The following is a 19,052-nucleotide window of genomic DNA, read 5'->3' on the forward strand; positions in this document are numbered from 1 at the left end:
AATAAAAGACAAAAAGAGATGTTTTATCTTTATGTGTGGGCAAAGGCAAAGTCTAGAGTGCTTGTGTGCTGCTCAGTGTGTTTGAGGCTCTAGTGGAGTATATTATGATGAAACTGTGGTCCAATCCCAGCCTAAACTGACTCTCGGCCAGCCTATTACGTGTGACTACTGGTTTAAAGGACGCCCCCATAATACCTCATACTAACTCCTGAAATAACAGCACACCTCATGTGAATACTTTTCTCAGCACCCATTAGACCAGGTTTAATGTACTGTGTTGTGTCTGACGTAATTCCCAAACCAGTTCTTGAAGTCCCTACAGAGATAAAAGACATTTTATTCACCCTCATGTTGTTCCAACCTGTATGGCTTGCTTTACACACACACATGAAGAACTGTTAAGTCCATGCAATGAAAGTCAATGGGTTCTAAAACATTATTAACCCCTGTTGACTTTCATTGCATGGACTAAAAACCACCAAGATAGTTTTTTCCAAAAAATATATATATATTTTTGTGTTCTGCAGAATAAAGAAAGTCATACACGTTTGGAACGGCATGAAGATAAATAAATAGTGAAAGAATCAAATTTCTTTTTGGTGTACTGTCTTTTTAAAATCAACTTGCCTCGTCAGTTTGGTGTTGTATTTTAGCACTGTAGTTGATGCGTGACTTAACATCGTTACACTGCAAAAAATTATTTTCTTACTTGGTGTTCTTGTCGTTTTCCTTTGCAAATATCTATAAATTCCTAAATTAAGATACATTTACCTCAGAAGGAAAATGACTTAAGATATTAAATCTTGTTTTCTGAATAAAATTATCAAAATGAATAAAGTGAGTTTATGCTTAACATTGAAAACATATTTGTAATGGAAAACGAGACAAAATACTGAGTAAGACAGTATTTTATGCAGTGTACCGTATCTTGTAGTTGACTTCTAGATTTAGACACCTGGAGCGTATGCGAGATGTTTCTATGAGAAAATATCAATATTTACATACTTTACATGATGTATCTGTAGTGCTCTAGCTGGCATAGACACTCTTGTTCTGCGACTGTCACGAGAGTCATTGGGAATCTGACAGCAGTGCCTTTAACATTGTCAATCTGGAGTCCTGTTCAATGCTGCACAGACGCCCCCTATTGTTCTCTTGTTGCAACTGCACCCTAAGTTATTCACTAACTAGGCCACCAAATTATATCCAGCTGAGTGGTGTATGTGCTGCCCATTCGCTGAGGGTTACTTATTAGATAGCCATCAGTTTGCAACAGTGCAAACGATGTTTGCGAATGTATTCCAACACATTCAATGCCTTCATCTTGCCACTGGTGATAAATGTTGGTTATTATATGTACATTCAGTACATAGTTATTTTTTGCATGTAGCAGATGTCATGAGTGTTAAATGTACATGCATTCATTCACAATGCTTGTGTGTGTGTGTGTGTGTGTGTGTGTGTGTGTGTGTGTGTGTGTGTGTGTGTGTGTGTGTGTGTGTGTGTGTGTGTGTGTGTGTGTGTGTGTGTGTGTGTGTGTGTGTGTGTGTGTGTGTGTGTGTGTGTGTGTGTGTGTGTGTGTGTGTGTGTGTTTGTGTTTGTGTGTTTGTGTGTTTGTGTGTTTGTGTACTTGTACAACTATCTTTGTGAGGACCAGTTTGAATTTAGACCATCAGAGTGAGGATAAATAGAGTAAAGTGAGGACATTTTGGCCAGTCCTCACTTTCTGAGACCCTTTTAAAGGCTATTTTTTTAGGGATAGAGTTATAATTAGGTTAAGGGCTCAGGTTAGGCAGTTAGTTGAGATGGGTAGGAGCTAGAGATTGCATTGTGTCAAAGAATGTCGTTACAAAGATAGGTGTGTGTGTGTGTGTGTGTGTGTGTGTGTGTGTGTGTGTGTGTGTGTGTGTGTGTGTGTGTGTGTGTGTGTATGCATCTCACAGAGGTGTGTGTTTTTGTGAGTAATTATGTTCTGGTGCAATTGGAAGATGGATGGATGTCACCTCGTGTTCCTTAAATGAACATCTTTAGGCTTTCAGGACAGTTTGAGAGATGGTGAAGGGTGAATGGACGGGAAGATGTTTGTATTTAGCTGCACTGATCTACAGGTAGAGCATAGCCTGTGTGTTCAAAGAGATTGGATTTGAAACTAACACTGTGATCCCATGTCGGTTGTCCCAATAAGAGCAAACCAGGTTTACAAATCACACTAGCGTTATGTTGCGCAAGAGTCCCTGCATTTGTTTTGCTTCTGTAAGCGTGTGAGAGAGAACAAATTGAACTTCTTGTTTTTTTTTTGGTTGTCAGTTTTGTGTATTTACACTCTGTAGGATGTACACAAGGTTAGATGAATTGACGTGGCTGTTGTCGCATGTAGATGGATGCTAACTTTTTAAAATGTTATTTTACATTTCTGGGACCATGTACAGTTATATATATATATATATATGTTGGGGCAACTTTTCAGACCTCTTTCCACACTGATATTATATATATATGCGCATATATATAGTGTGTTTTCCCTATGGAGAAAGTTTAAGTTGTATATAGCCTGTAAATTTGGGGCTGCGTATAGACCTAACTGTCCATTATGTTATAAGAGGAGCAAAAATAAACAAAAGAACAAATGTTAAATAAAAATAAATAAATCTTCATGCATTTACTTGTTTTGTGGAGACTTCAAAATAATTTGACCGTCAAATAGAGAACTTGCAGGGATAGTTTACCCAAAAAAGTCAGTCTTCCATTTCCAAACCTGTATGATTTCGCATGTTGAAAAATAAGATATTTTGAAGTACATTAAGAGCCAAACAACTTTGAAGCCCTTTGACCTTCAACTTTGAGACATTTCACAAAATAACATATATGTTCCACAAACGAAAGAAAGTCATACCAGGTTTGTAGCAACATGAGGGTGAGTAAATTACAGAATTTTAATTTTTTTAATGAAATCTAAGGTTTCTGTCCCTCCATAGATGGCTATGCAACTACCACTTTGACGCTTCAAAAAGCTCATAAAGAGATTGTAAACCTAATCCCTATAAACTGATGCAAATTTTTGATCGCTTTTATGATGATCACATTAAATTTAGTCTTTTATTCACATCTAAACATTGGCCAACAAACTTGCTTGACGCACAAAAACAAACCTCATTGGTTCTAGCAGAAGGTCAAACGTGCTTGCTTTGACACGAGAATGAAGCTAAATAGCTAAAGAAGCCACAGCACCTAACAAATGCATACTTTTTAAATTAAACACCTCATTCTCTGCAAATATTACTTGTAAATACCTTATTACATCTCAAAATAGTCAGATTGGAAAACACTGTAAAAAGTATTATTAATTATGAGACATGCTAAATTCCCACATCTATTACTGGATTTCACTTCATCTGAGTATTCAACATAAACCCTCTTAATACTCATCATTTTATTAAGGTTTACATTTCACAAAGCACTTCTCTGTACAATAAATATCCAGTAACAAATCCACTGGGACAACGAGATAATTTATCCACTCAAAATGTCATGAGATAATAACATTTACGTCATATTCTCTGCAACAATTACAGTTCCCTCATGGTCACATTTGAACTATTATCGTAAAGCACTATTGAAATATAATGACAATAAACTATAAAAAGTTCTAGTCTGTTGTTTTATCATGGAATTATCAAAACTACATTTTAACACTGTTTATGACAACACATGCTGACTGTCTTTCATTCAGCCGGCTCTTGATCTGATCTCGCTCTGCTTGTGCACAGCTTATCTCATCCACACAACCTTGAATGCTGTTGTTATCAAACTCTGCGGCGTGATTGTCACAACCTTCCTCGTCAGACGCTGGGGCAAGAGCTCGGTTCAGTGTGGGGACGGTGTTAAACATGATGAAACCAATGAGGATCGCCACCAGTGACACAATATACAGTCCTGAGAACTGAGAAAGAACAGATGAGGTGAGAAGGGACAGAAATATTTCAGTCATAAAATTGATGGATCATTTGTAGAAAATATAATATTTAAAGGCGTGCAAAAAAGTACTGGGAATTACTAAGATCCTATTTTAATGAGGAAGGTCAAAGAATAAGCAGAGGACATGGGGCAATTATAAAACCTTCACGCAAAAAATATAAAGATTCATGTCACAATGACCTGGAATATTTGAGATAAGAATACAGAGACACGTCTAGATATTTCTGCCAGTTTTGCTGATGTCGGGATTGAAGAGACCATCCGCAAAATAAGACCTACATTATTTACAAATGTGCTGATAATAATAAGAAATATTTCTTGAGCAGCAAAAAAGAATATTAGAATGATTTCCGAAGGATCGTGTGAATCTGACGACTGGAGTAATGATGCTGAAAATTCAGCTTTGACATCACAGGAATAAAATGCATATGTACACCAATTAAGCATAACATTATGACTAATATTGTGTTGGTCCCCCTTTTGCTGCCAAAACAGCCCTGACCCGTCGAGGCATGGACTCCACTAGACCCCTGAAGGTGTGCTGTGGTATCTGGCACCAAGATATTAGCAGCAGATCCTTTAAGTCCTTTAAGTTGTGACGTGGTGCCTCCATGGATCAGACTTGTTTGTTCAGCACATCCTACAGATGCTCGATTGGATTGAGATCTGGGGAATTTGGAGGCCAAGTCAACAGCTCAAACTCGTGCTCCTCAAACCATTCCTGAACCATTTTTGCTTTGAGGCAGGGCGCATTATCTGCTGAAAGAGCCACAGCCACCAAGGAATACCGTTTCCATGAAAGGGTGTACATGGTCTGCAACAATGCACTTTAGTTTTCCAGAAAAGGTCCAACTAAATATATACTTAATTATATTTTGATTGTGCTAAAGTGGAACTATTGCAAGTATACTTTAAATATCTTCCATTTAAAGACTGACATTATACAGATATCATGCTATCCTTACTAATAGTGATATTAAACACATATTAAGCTTAATATTAATAAATGTGCATTGTGCAACAAGTACTCCAAATTAAGATTAATTATAACATTTATCAGTAAGTCTAAAGCAATATGTCAGGAAATATGTTAATGGTTTTGTAGTATACTTAGTTTGAAATAAATGTTTTTTAAATGTATTTTATTACATCTCTCTCTCTCTCTCTCTCTCTCTCTCTCTCTCTCTCTCTCTCTCTCTCTCTGTGTGTGTATTAAGTATTTTACTCACACTGTATTGGAACAAAAAAAGCCCACAAAACAGGCTGAAGAGGTCTCCAGTGAGTAAGGAAAGATTAACCGCTGTGGCACTGGTCATCCTTATCACCACAGGCATGAAGCTATAGAAGCCGTACATGCAGAGCGCATATCCAGCCAAGAGAAGAGCTGAGGAGAGAACCCAAAAATCAAACCTCAGATGAGGTCATTGACATAAATGGAAACAATTTTCTTTTCACATTGCTGTACTTTACCAATTTCCCATGTCCACTGAATTTTAGACACTTCATTATGTTCGAGAATCCCTCTGCAAGTGACAAAATACAACAGTGCAGATGATGTAGCGCTGAATATTAATAACAGCTCTACTGTTTTCTTGCAGTTCGTCAGCACATCTTACAGTTGTATTCCACTGATGATTGACCCGAAGAGGCCAACCATTCCCAGAAATTCCACTCTGCTCCGATTCTTCACCGTGTATTCTTGACACACATTAGAGATGGCATACAAAGTGGCACTGACTAGAACCAGACCATCACCGAGGAGAATGTCACTGGCTGTTGACACAGGAATAAACAATGGGCACGTTTTCACTTATGTTATATTTTATGCTAAATTATGTTCTGGAGAAGCCGCTTGCTCCTCACTAGATCCCAGGTCCTGGCCAGCGAGGATGTCCGCTCCCACCATGGCTCCCACCCCAGCCAGACATATACATACAGCTACATAGTGAATGATCCTATAGCGGGTCTTCAGGAAGAACCAGGACAAGATCATCAAAACCGGGATAATAAAGCAGTCCAGCAACTGAAATGGAGTCAGCAAGGTCAGTTAGTCAAACAACAACTTGCTCTGAGAATTTTAATCAGATTCTGCTTTTGCATTGTGTTACAAGTGACATGTCTTGAATTCAGTAAATTCAGAACCTACATAACCATTTAAATGTTTATAGGTTTTTTTGGGGGGAAATGCATACTTTTATTTAGTAAAGACGCATAGAATTGATTAAAAAAAGATATAGACATTTATAATTACTTTTCTTCTTTAAATAAAGGCTTTTCTTTTGAACTTTTTATAAAAAAATCCTGGAAAAATTCTCACAGTTTCCACAAAAAGATAATGTTTCTTGAGCACCAAATCAGCATATTAGAATGATTTCCGAAGGATCATGTGACACTTAAAACTCAGCTTAGTAAAGTACCTAGATTTTAAAATGTATTAAAATAGAAAACAGCTACTTTGATAGTTGATTTTTTGATCAAATTAATGCAGTCTTGGTGAGCATAAGAGACTTCTTTGAAATTTTTTAAAATAACAAATCTTTACAGACCCCAAACCTTTGAATGGTAGTTTTATGTAAGTGCACTGTATATCACCACATTCAGAAAAAACTGTCACCTGTATGCTAGTTAATGTGGTGTACTGGTATGCTTTCACCACTGCGTAATTTGCCTCCACATCTGTCACTCCCAACAATAGATACTTCCACCATTTTGTCTTTAATATCTGCAAAATATTGCCATCACCTACATTAAAAGAGAGGCATCCTGAAGATTACATGCACCAAAAAATGTAATAATTGATCAAGAATGAAACGCAACAAATATTTACTGATGTATTCATAATCAAATACCTCTTCTGAAAATCAGTGCCATGGTGTAAGTGCTGCCTAGGAGGGTGTAGTTAATAAAGCTCTGCAGCATGGGTGTATTAAGGTAATAAACGGACGCCAAATACTGAGATGCCACAGCGGTCCCACAGATCAGTGCTGAGAGGCCTTGACCCATCAGCAGAGTTTTCAACAGTTGCCTGCAATGAACATTTGCTTGAATAACTGTTTTAAGAATGGTCATTCATGCACTATTAATAAATCCTCTCAACCATCTGGCATACAAGTGGTCAAATACACAGACTTATTCAAAATATTAATAAATACTATAACTATATAAATAGTATATTAGTCCCAGACTTACTGTTCATACAACACTGCATGTAAGCTTGCATCCACTCACCTTGTAAAAATATCCCTCCATTTAGGCAGTCCTTCTCTTAATTTAGAGCAGGGAGTGTCTAGCTGCTCCTGAGGCATCTTGTGTCTTCTCTGGTGAGTTTTGAGACAGAATCTCAGTGAATAATAAAATCAATCATTTACAGTTTAGGAAACAAAGTACACAGCTGTAGGGATCTTGAATTCAGTGTGGGCTAATGTTGAACTTTAAGCTTAGGTGTTGGAGAGAATTAGAGGACAACAGTTCACATTACAAATTATCTTCCTGAGAATCCGATGAGGGTAATTTCCCTGAGTGACCTTCAGAGGTTTAATAACACTTCTTAATTCAGTAACCACTCCAACTCATTCCTGATTTTATTATTATTTTGGACCCACTTTATATTTTGTGGCCTTAACTACTATGTACTAACATTTTAATTAATCATTTGATACAATGCACTTATTGTGTACATACATGTTTTTACATTGTACTTAAATTAAAAAAAATACCTGCATGTAATTATGTCAGTAAGTACATTGTACTTATTTTTTGATGTAACTACATAGTACTTAAGGTCACCTAATATAAAGTGGGGCCATTTTTTTTTTATTAATGTAGAAAATACATTTATTTACTAGTATTATTATTTACCGAACAGAACCAACTAGTAAGAGTCATTAATTTGGGAATTAGGCTACACTGCTTGCACTGTATGTGTTTTGTTAATAAAAAAAAGGCTCATATGAGAATCATTCCTTCGCAAAACAGATTACAGTTTTTCTCAGTCACTTTGGTACATTTCTCAGATCAGAATGGAAATTCTCAAAACTATCTGTTCAATTCTCACATCATTGTGTCACTTGTGCACATCAAAAAAGCAGTTTCTCATTTCTTTGAACAAGTTGCAAATGCTTGTGTACATCCATGCAAATGATTATGTACAATTCTCTGCTGTTTCCAACATTATCAGTTGCTTATGTCATGTTGATCAAAATGTATTATAATGGGTCTCTGTTCGAAAAGTCTCACCCCCCACAACATTTAGGCATTAGTTCATAGCATAAGTCTTTACATGCAAAATGGTTGAACAAGTTGTCATAATATGTCAAGCATATTTCTATACATTTCCGTTAGACGTTCATATTTCTACTTTTGTTTTTCAGTTTTTTTTCCCTTTCTGCTATGCAGTGCTGTCTTTTTCTCTCTGTATCGCAATGACAAATTACAGTACAAACAGTAAAACCGTAAATGTGAATCTTGTCCAGTCTCTTACAATCAAACTCCCACATACACTAAGGTGTAACCAACAATTTACAATAATTGTCATCAAAACTTTAGCCATAGTTTACATCAGAACATCCCTCTGTACACTGTTATATTGACAACATGACTAAGCAATTTGACCGTCTTATCCGTACACAATGATACAAGGACTTGTCATTCTGATGGCACTGACATGTTCATTGATACAGATATTTACTTTTGAGAGAACTAAGGATTTTGAGCAAGAGACTGGCTTTTGCAGGTAATCCATGGTGTTTTGCTATTTGTACGAATTGTTTTGAGAAATGCACTTACTGTTTTGCAAATGTCGAGGATGATTCGAGAAATGTACCAAAGCGACTGAGAAAAACTGTAAACTGGCCATGCTGTTACGTTTCTGATTAATTAAAAAGAACTGGCTCATAAGAGCAATTTATTCACTAATCAGACTACACTGTTTGCGCTGTGTGTGTTTGATTAACTGAAAAGAACCGGCTCATTAAAATCATTTGTTCACAAATCAGTCAAGTCAAGTCACCTTTATTTATATGGTGCTTATTCAATACAGATATTTTCAAAGAAGATTAAACAGGAAAATAATGATCAATGATGCAAACAGAATTCACTTCTGCAGCAAGACAAAAACAAAAACACACAAAAAAAGTCTCATAATTCAGTTGAAGTCAGTTCAGTTCAATAACAGTGTAAAGGGATAGTTCACCCAAAAATGAAAATTACCCCATGATTTACTCACCCTCAAGTCATCAGGTGTATATGACATTCTTCCTTCAGTGGAATACTAACAGAGTTATATTTAAAAAATGTCCTGGCTAATCCAAGCATTATAATGGCAGTGAATGGGAGCCCCCAAAAAATGCATCCATCCATCATTAAAAGTGTTCCACACGGCTCCGGGGGGTTAATAAATGCCTGCTGAAGCGCAGCGAAGAAAAATATCCATATTTAAAACTTTGTAAAGTAAAATATCTAGCTTCAGCCAGACCGCCTTCCATATTCAACTTACGGAAAAAAGCGTAAACTGGTGCGACACCTCACTAGAACGTAAGCGTTTTGAACTACAAGAGGCATTACACTTTCTACATAAGCTGAATACGGAAGGCGGTCTGGCTTTTTTTTCTGGTACTTTTTTGGGCTCCCATTCCCATTATAAAGCTTGGATTAGCCAGGACATTTTTTTATATAACTCAAATTGTATTTTTGATGAATCAAACATTTAAAATGATAGCAAACATCCTGAAATTACTTTAGATACTTTCATTGTACTTCTGCCTTATTTTATCATATCTTGAGGACCACATAAGTAAAAAAAAGGGCTCATCTTACCCCAGTCTCCCCTACTGCTCACAGTTAATTCTGACATTCGTGGTATTATCAAATGGCCAGAATTTTGAGACAATGAATATGAAGGACTATAATGCAATAGGAGCTAACTTAAGCTAAAATATAATCACTCAGTACGATTTAAAAGTGTAAAGCTTACGAAGCCAATACAGTGTTGGCAGCAGCAGAGCCAAACTTCTTGGTTCTTGTAAGAACTTTTTGGACCAACTGGACTTTTGTACACTCAGTTTTGCTCCACCCTATTTTACAAAAAATGTGCTCCTGTCTGATGAAACAGCTTAAACATGCATTTTAGTTTGGGACTATGATAACCGGGCATATAGGCCTATAGTTAAACAAGATTAATTATTATGATTTTAGGCTTTTTATGTTATGGATGTTATTGGAGAGTGGTCAGCTAACAAGCCTGTTGCCCTTCCATAATTTTCACAGCATTAAACATCACTCAGGGGGTGATGTCGAAAGAGTTATGCTCGAGCACACTAGTAGGCATGAAGATTAATACTGAACTAAGCGGTAACTGCGCGCCAGAGATTGTCAATAGAAACATAATTGTGACGACATAATAAACACAAGGTTTTTTTGTTTTGTTTTATTTTTTTGCTGGAAGGTGACGATACTCAAGGGTCGTTCCAAGGAAGTAATTTGGACTTTTAATGATTTAATTTGTAAAATATATTTTTATTTATCATATATTCTCATGTTTTTTTTTAATGTGTTTTTGTAATGTCATAATTTTGTTATAATACTGTTGTGATCCGTTTACTATAGGCTGCTATTTACTGTTTTTCATAACAACAAAACATACAAAACGTATTGTCATCGTTTTTAAACTCATATATAATAACAATATTTCAACATTACATGTGTTTCGGTTTATTTGTTATAAACCAATAGGCTACTATAGATAATCGATTTATCTTTATCTAAAATAAAATAATCAGCAGGACCTAGAGTCTCCAGCGCGAAAGATGGCGCTAATGAATCATGTTTCCACTGAACATCGACAACGGTAAAGAAGCATTAACGTCAGCACAGGAAATAAAACGTCTGTCTGTTTACTGTCCACAATGATGGAGGATGAAGAATTAGAGTTTGTGGAAGATTTGGAGGCGATATTACACCTTACTCCAGAAGTGCAACTGGCCATTGAGCAGGTAACAGATTAACAGGGTTGAGTGTGTCTATATTGTAGTGTCAGAGAGTGCATCTCATAAGATGCTAATAGCCAGTTTGATACATCTCCATTAAAGCTCACAGTTTTCGGTCATATCTGTTTTATTTATCGTTTTTCTTTTTGGTTTAGTGGATAACTGTGGTCAAAACAAATTTTATTTTTAAGACGGCGGTCCAGCAAATGCAAATTTGGCATTGCTAGCTTGCTATATCAAATGATGGCAGGTGTCAAGACAGGAAAAAAGAGATTGACATATCCAAGGTTTTAAAGTAAACAAGGCAGTCTTAAAAATGTATTTATCCGTTTAGAAGAGGCACACAATAAATAACTTAAATGGCAATTTCTAACTATTAACTCTTTTCTAATTATATTTTAATGATCTCTTTAGGGATCGTAAAACGTACTAGTAGTGTTAGTCTATGTTAGTCTGTGTTTTTAATGAACGATAAATGCTACCAAGAAGATTTGTATACTGATGGTCCATGGGATTGCCGAAAGTATGGGGAGATTGAAAACCTTTGACAAACAAAAACCCAAAACTATGTTGACCCATCACTAGGGGTGTAAAAATATATCGTGTCACAATATATAGCAATAAAAAATGCGACAATATGTTCGTGGATAGTGACAATATATTTTGTATAGTTCACCCAAAATGAAAATTATTGTGTGAGAAGAAAAATCAAGTTTAGTTGAATTTTAGTGTTGGTACTACTTTAAAATACTATATATATAATGTATATTAATGCAACCGGGAATATTTTTGGGTCCTGATAATGCCAAATGTCTTATGTTTCCAGTAAAAACGTTGCCTACCTTATTTAAAATATATCTAGTCGGTGACAGAGTGCAAGCATATTCGTCTAAAATAATTCTGTATTTTCAGCTTCAGAATCATGATCAATATTTTTATTCTGGTGTCACCATTGTCCTATGCATTGGGTTACCAGCCTATTCATTTCCACCCCCAATGTAATACCAAATTTAGCATTTTAATTAACAGTGCATTTTTTGTTAACCTTTTACCATATGTCTGAGTATCTCAATAATATTGTATCGTGAGTTCAGTATTGTGATATGTATTGAATCGTGACATGAGGGTATCGTTACACCTCTACTCATTACGTTATTCTTCAATCAAGTAAAAGAGTTGGGCATTTTGGTGTAAATATATTTATATAGATAAATTGACTATATTGATCCACAAATGCATCCTAAAACTGTAGAAGTACAAAGAAATGCGTTTGATAATTATCTGGTCTGTCTGATGTTAGTGGGTCCTGAGTAATGTTTAAAACACAGTGAGAAAAAGAACTGGACTAAAGAAGCATCATTGGAGAGGAATGATGTTGCAGAATTGTTTATAATGGTTCATTGAGCCATAATAATTATCTTCCACTGGCTCCAGTGAGTCCAGCATAAGACCAGTAATACAACTGGCTCTCTTGATCTGTTTGTTGAGGTTTTTGGTGCCACCTGAATGTACTGCAGTGTAGAAAAGCCTGTTGCTCACTTCAGACTCAGAGAACATCTTTAGCAACCTTGTGACCAGCTGATCCTCAATAGGCGGAGCCTACTTTTCCGGACTTGGCCATGTCACATGATATTTGTTCAATTTGTAGGTTTTCCCCAGCCAAGACCCTTTGGATCGAGCTGACTTCAATGCTGTTGAATATATTAATACCTTGTTTCCAACAGAGCAGGTGAGTAATTAGAATGCTTGCATAATGTTGTTTAACATGATGAATGTTGTCGTTCTGAGCTATATATTGTTATATACTATGAGCATTGATAATACAAATAATTAATACATCAAATTTAATGCATGTCTATCTGTGTTTAGGGCAGGCATATTGAGGCCAGTGACCATTAATGCTACTAATATTTATGCTCCTTTATTATTTTTTACATTGAATGTCTATTGAATGTTCATATTCTTGGCCACTAGAGAGCGCTACTCTCTCTGAAAATGAATAAGATGTTGATTATTAAAAGAGATCAATGAAATGAAAGGATAGCTGATGTATTTCAGCAGTGTTTGTGTATATAAATGTATGTTTAAATCTCCAAATCATTTTGTAGTCATTGGCGAACATAGATGAAGTGGTGAATAACATACGGCTTAAAATCAGGTGAGTTTTCAATATTTAGACCCTGATATGGTCTGCATTTTTATATGGTGGTTATTAAATTGATATTGTATGTAATTCTTTTAATCAGACGGTTGGATGACAACATCAGGACAGTGGTGAGGGGACAGACTAATGTGGGGCAAGATGGCAGACAAGTGAGTATTTTGGTTCCACATACATAATGTCAGATCAATGCCGTATGTTCTATTGTGATCCAATCAAGTGATTATAACTTTGAATAATTTAAGATTAAAATAATAAATGTAAAGATTTCTCCCCTTCATTCCTCCATCATTGTCTTACTTTTCAGGTTATAGGAGATAAATGGCAGATAAATAGCATTAAAGCAAGAGTAATAAGAGTCATTTTTCATAACTGACTTCATTGGAACACAAAGGAAGATATTTTGAACTGTTTTTGTCCATAAAATGAAGGTTAACGGTGTCCAAAACAACATTGGACCCCACTGACTTTAATAGTGTGGACAAAAAGCCCCACATTTTTTAAAATATCCTCTAAACCTATACAACTGTCTTCTGTGGAATACAAAAGAACAACATGAGAGTAAATCATGCACGACAGTCTTCATGTTTGGGCAAACTATATAAGTGTTTTTGTACTCTAATCAAATCATTGTAGTGGTTAAAGCAGCTTTTGAATGTTATTCTGTGTGTGGTAAACCTCTCTGTCTGCTTCACAACAGCTCTCAACATTATGGTTGTCTTTTGCATCGCTCCCATCTCACGTCTCTGGAAGTGTCCAAGGCTCTTGAGAGTCCCAGATGCTGTGTCTTCCTGGAAAGGAAAGCACACTTTACCCCAAATTTTCCTGTTCTCAGCAGCAATTCCATTCCACATTGTGGTTTAGTGTCCTACTATTTCTTGGACCAGGCTGAAAATGTTGATTCAACACAGATCTGTTCCTAATCAGAGCGGCAGGCTGAGGTGAAATGCGATTGGGATTTAAAAAGCCACTGTGGCTGAGATCTACGAGTGGGGTCAGCTGGGCCTGAATTACCCAGCATGCGTGGCTTTTGGAAAATGGTTGCGTCTGTATGGATCCCTGTTAACGCGAGGCCACGAGTCTTGCGGCCCGTAACCTTCTGAGTTGTTGCCACCGAGCAGAGGAAAAATCCTTTCAGCAGATGGAACGGCGGGGAAGTGTGGATTACACATCCCAGCTCGAGGCTGGGAGTGATGGTGGAGACAGAGGGAGAGGACTGGAAAGACCCGCTGAAGCTTTTTTTTGTTTAGTCTGTGCAGTATTTATCAGTGAGATGGAGACATCCGTGTCTGGAACGGGATCCCAGGGGTCTGCTTGATGACATTTCTAGCTGTGTCGAGGAGGTGGACGGATGTGTTTGTCTCAACTGAGTATTTTCACGTTCTCCCCTGTGGTATAGAAAATGCTAAAGTTAGAATTGGGCATTGGGCATCTTATTTGGAACTGAGTGTCTTTGAAGTTTGGATGAAGCTGAGGGCTTGATAAATAGTATTTGAGGCAGTCACGCCACAGATGTTTCACCCTGTTTAAAGATCCAAATTCCTCTCTTGTTTTGTATAGTCTGCCTGCTGTGTGGATCAGTGTTGTTTTAGTATAATTGATATACTGTTATAGTTTTTATTACTAATCTGAATTTTTTAGTAGAATAGTTTTCTTTTTTTTAATTTTTTTTGTATTTTTTTGTATTTATTTTTGTTAGGTTTATTTAATATATATTTACTTAATAGTATTATTTAATTTCCTCACACTGAATGTTCTGATAACCACCAAAATACACACATACATATACACTCACCTAAAGGATTATTAGGAACACCTGTTAAATTTCTCATTAATACAATTATCTAATCAACCAATCACATGGCAGTTGCTTCAATGCATTCAGGGGTGTGGTCCTGGTCAAGACAATCTCCTGAACTCCAAACTGAATGTTGGGAAAGAAAGGTGATTTAAGCAATTTTGAGCGTGGCATGGTTGTTGGTGCCAGACGGGCCGTATTTCACAATCTGCTCAGTTACTGGGATTTTCACGCACAACCATTTCTAGGGTTTACAAAGAATGGTGTGAAAAGGGAAAAACATCCAGTATGCGGCAGTCCTGTGGGTGAAAATGCCTTGTTGATGCTAGAGGTCAGAGGAGAATGGGCCGACTGATTCAAGCTGATAGAAGAGCAACTTTGACTGAAATAACCACTCGTTACAACCGAGGTATGCAGCAAAGCATTTGTGAAGCCACAACACGCACAACCTTGAGGCGGATGGGCTACAACAGCAGAAGACCCCACCGGGTACCACTCATCTCCACTACAAATAGGAAAAAGAGGCTACAATTTGCACAAGCTCACCAAAATTGGACAGTTGAAGACTGGAAAAATGTTGCCTGGTCTGATGAGTCTCGATTTCTGTTGAGACATTCAGATGGTAGAGTCAGAATTTGGCGTAAACAGAATGAGAACATGGATCCATCATGCCTTGTTACCACTGTGCAGGCTGGTGGTGGTGGTGTAATGGTGTGGGGGATGTTTTCTTGGCACACTTTAGGCCCCTTAGTGCCAATTGGGCATGGTTTAAATGCCACGGCCTACTTGAGCATTTTTCTGACCATGTCCATCCCTTTATGACCACCATGTATCCATCCTCTGATGGCTACTTCCAGCAGGATAATGCACCATGTCACAAAGCTTGAATCATTTCAAATTGGTTTCTTGAACATGACAATGAGTTCACTGTTCAACCCAATAGAGCATCTTTGGGATGTGGTGGAACGGGAGCTTGCCCTGGATGTGCATCCCACAAATCTCCATCAACTGCAAGATGCTATCCGATCAATATGGGCCAACATTTCTAAAGAATGCTTTCAGCACCTTGTTGAATCAATGCCACGTAGAATTAAGGCAGTTCTGAAGGTCAAAGGGGGTCAAACACAGTATTAGTATGGTGTTCCTAATAATCTATATATATGTATGTATGTGTGTATGTGTGTATGTGTGTATGTGTGTGTGTGTGTGTGTGTGTATTTTGGTGGTTATCAGAACATTTTCAGTGCAAGGAAAGTACTATTCTAGACTATTGTTAACTGACAACAACCTATTTGGAAATATTTTCTGAATTGGAAAAGCAGTTGACAATGGGGGGAAACTTGTTAGATTTGTGATATCATTCATAAAGGAAAGTCTACAGTGGGCCAAAACATTTGGTGTGAATTATTTGAGGAGTCCCTCACTTTGCCTTCCCCTTTGTCTCACGCAGGGTTTGTGCTAATATACATTATTTTCCTCAATGCTGCAGAAAGTTCCATATAAAAAGTTTGCCATGTTGTTGTTCCCAGATGGAGCATTCAGATGAGAGGTTTATAGCTGTCAGGGAGCCAGTTGGGATCAGGATGTCTCATGTAGTTTTTGGCATCTGGAGCTGCTTATTAGGAATGCCAAGAAGGAGCCTCCCCAAGAATGTAGTATAAATATTTAATCTAAACACAGGATGGAAAGTTTGCTGCATGTGTGGTTTTCTATTAGTCGTTATAGACAAATCCCTGTCTTTCCCTTTGGAGTTGTATTAGTCATCTGTGGCATTGTTGACAGAGGTTCCTGTTTTTTCTTCTTATTTCTTGTATGGTAATTAAGTGTTATAAATTAAATGAATCAAAGAATATTTTTTATTTATTTAAATATTTGTGCTGAAACTGAGCCACTATACATTTAGCTGATTTCATAATATTGTCATGTCAACAATTTAATTCTGCTAAATAGTTTAACAGAATTGTTGAATACATGGACATTTACACATGACATATCTAAACATAAAATAGTCAAATATAATCTTTTTTTCCCCCTGAATTTTAAATACAATTTTATTTAAACATTGATACAATGCGACATTAAAATTAGGGCTGTCAAAAGATTAATCGCGATTAATCTCATCCAAACTAAAAGTTTGTGTTTACATAATATATGTGTGTGTACTGTGTATAATTATTATTTATATATAAAAACACACAAAAGCATGTATATATTTAAGAAAAATGTATTCTATTTATATATAAAGTATTTATATTTATATATAATATAAATTATATAAATGTATATACATGCAAATATTTCTTAAATATATACATGAATGTGTTTGTATTTATATATACATAATAATTATACAGAGTACACACAAATATATCATGTAAACACAAACTTTTATTTTGGATGTGATTAATCGCGATTAATCATTTGACAGCCCTAATTAAAATGGATTATACAAAAAAATCTAAATAAGCATGATAACTGCAACAAGAGAGCTACAAAACCGTTCAAATTGTGGGGGTTGGTAAGATAAAAAAATGAAAGTCTCTTATGCTCACAAAGGCTGCAATATTTGATACATATATTGTGTAAATGTTACAATTCATAATATAATTTGAAATGTATTTTATATATTGGTTTATTTAAAGGAATTCAATTATTAAAAGGAAATTTTAAGGAAATAAAGAAAAAGAAATAAAAACGGCAAAAGTTCCAGTTCTATTGTAGTTATGAAGTAAACTATTTGCAAATAATATGGATTTTTAAATATGCACACATTCACTCTTATTTTCGTCTGCCTAATATGTAAAAATGCAAATGTTTCTTGTCACGTCAAATTCAGTTATGATTTACATAAATAATGTCATATTTTCAATTCAAAACTGAAATTTCATAAAAATAGTCAAGTAGTTTGCATCACTTGATAATACTGTTGGTTGCTGAACGTTTTTATCGTAAAACAGTTAAAATATTTAATCAAATATGAAATCTTACGACACACTCTTTCACTGCTACAACAAGCCCCGCCTTCTTTAATTTGATTGGCCATCTCACTCATTCTGACAGTGAGCGCTGTCAGACTGCTGAGGCAACAAACTGAGTGGTGTGTAATAGAGCACAGCAGAGCAGCATCAAGGATATCAAATATTGGGGGGACAATTTGGCCGTTTCTAATTATTCGGGGGGGACTTGTCCCCATCAATGTCTATGGTGGTTACTGCCCTGAATCGATGCTAAAAACGGTTTCATATTTTTGTGGAAACAATGTATTTTTCAAGATTCTTTAATAAATAAAAAGTTCAAAAGAACATCATGCCATTTATATATATATCAATTATGAAAATTGTAACCCTAAGGTAATGACTTGCAATAGAGGGTACAGCCATAAAAGGAGACAACCAGGCTGTTTAATTCATAATCTCTTCAGCATTTTAGAAAATAATTACATGCAGGATAATCAGTAGGATAATTATCATTAGTGCGTGTGTGGAATGCTGTATATGATTGACGACATAATCACTGAGGAAATAACCACAGTCTCATTCCTGCTTGTCAGCAGCTGCTAAACTGTCCTAATGAGCATCATTTTCTTTCGCTGTGCTCCTACATATTCTTTAGTCGAGTCACAACACTACAGGGAAATGTTGCAGGCATCGCAGCATCCATGTCGTCCTATAGTCTGTGGCCTGCCTAAACCATCTGTGGGTGGGGGGAAACATCCTGAAACTGCAAATAGAGTCCACATGCGTAGCAGCTGCTCTCCTTCCTGCCAGATCCAAATAAACCTCTCTCTTTCTATTTCTTCTGATCAGGAGGTGATCCAGAGACTGTCCTCCGACAAGCAGTCCATCTTTCTAACCTCAGAAAATCTACTCTGCATAGCTTCTTCTCATGCACAACTTCAACGTGGCTTCTTTAAACAAGATGCTTCCCAGTTAACACCTGGGCTCTAGTTCTGCTTTTTGTTCAGAGCCATAAAAAAGTCTTGGCATGGCCTTGCAATACTGCAATTTGAAGAATCCTTTCTTAGAAACGAGGATGCATTGCTGTTAACACAGTGTGGCTCAAAGCATCTCTGTGTTTTTGAGGAGGCTTGTAAAAGTGGTAAATTCCAGGGGGCAGCTGGTGCCGGCTGTTAGCA

At 36.5% G+C, this 19,052-nt stretch overlaps 2 protein-coding genes across 3 annotated transcripts in view; one reads left to right on the forward strand and one right to left on the reverse strand.

Moving 5' to 3' along the window:
- Positions 1-3,679: 3,679 nt before the first annotated feature.
- slc35f2l (info solute carrier family 35 member F2, like) lies at positions 3,680-9,826 on the reverse strand (the record flags this gene model as incomplete). The annotated part of the gene is made up of 9 exons (XM_079823330.1): positions 3,680-3,940; positions 5,205-5,359; positions 5,446-5,498; positions 5,592-5,748; positions 5,839-5,998; positions 6,590-6,717; positions 6,825-7,000; positions 7,204-7,292; positions 9,812-9,826. 9 exons carry the CDS (start codon positions 9,824-9,826, stop codon positions 3,680-3,682), a joined length of 1,194 nt encoding a protein of 397 aa, XP_079679456.1.
- Positions 9,827-10,812: 986 nt separating this feature from the next.
- vps53 (VPS53 subunit of GARP complex) overlaps positions 10,813-19,052 on the forward strand; it is a 31,044-nt gene continuing 22,804 nt past the window's right edge. Inside the window, exons 1-4 of one of the 2 annotated variants that reach the window (XM_079824249.1) lie at positions 10,813-10,964; positions 12,607-12,687; positions 13,067-13,116; positions 13,205-13,271. In XM_079824249.1, the coding sequence (XP_079680375.1) occupies positions 10,878-10,964; positions 12,607-12,687; positions 13,067-13,116; positions 13,205-13,271 (285 nt within the window). In that variant the 5' untranslated portion in view covers positions 10,813-10,877. The remainder of the gene's footprint in view (positions 10,965-12,606; positions 12,688-13,066; positions 13,117-13,204; positions 13,272-19,052) is intronic. The other variant, XM_079824250.1, reaches the window with a different exon arrangement.

Source organism: Gobio gobio (assembly GCF_949357685.1).
Source record: "Gobio gobio genome assembly, chromosome: 8".
Classification (NCBI taxonomy): domain Eukaryota; kingdom Metazoa; phylum Chordata; class Actinopteri; order Cypriniformes; family Gobionidae; genus Gobio; species Gobio gobio.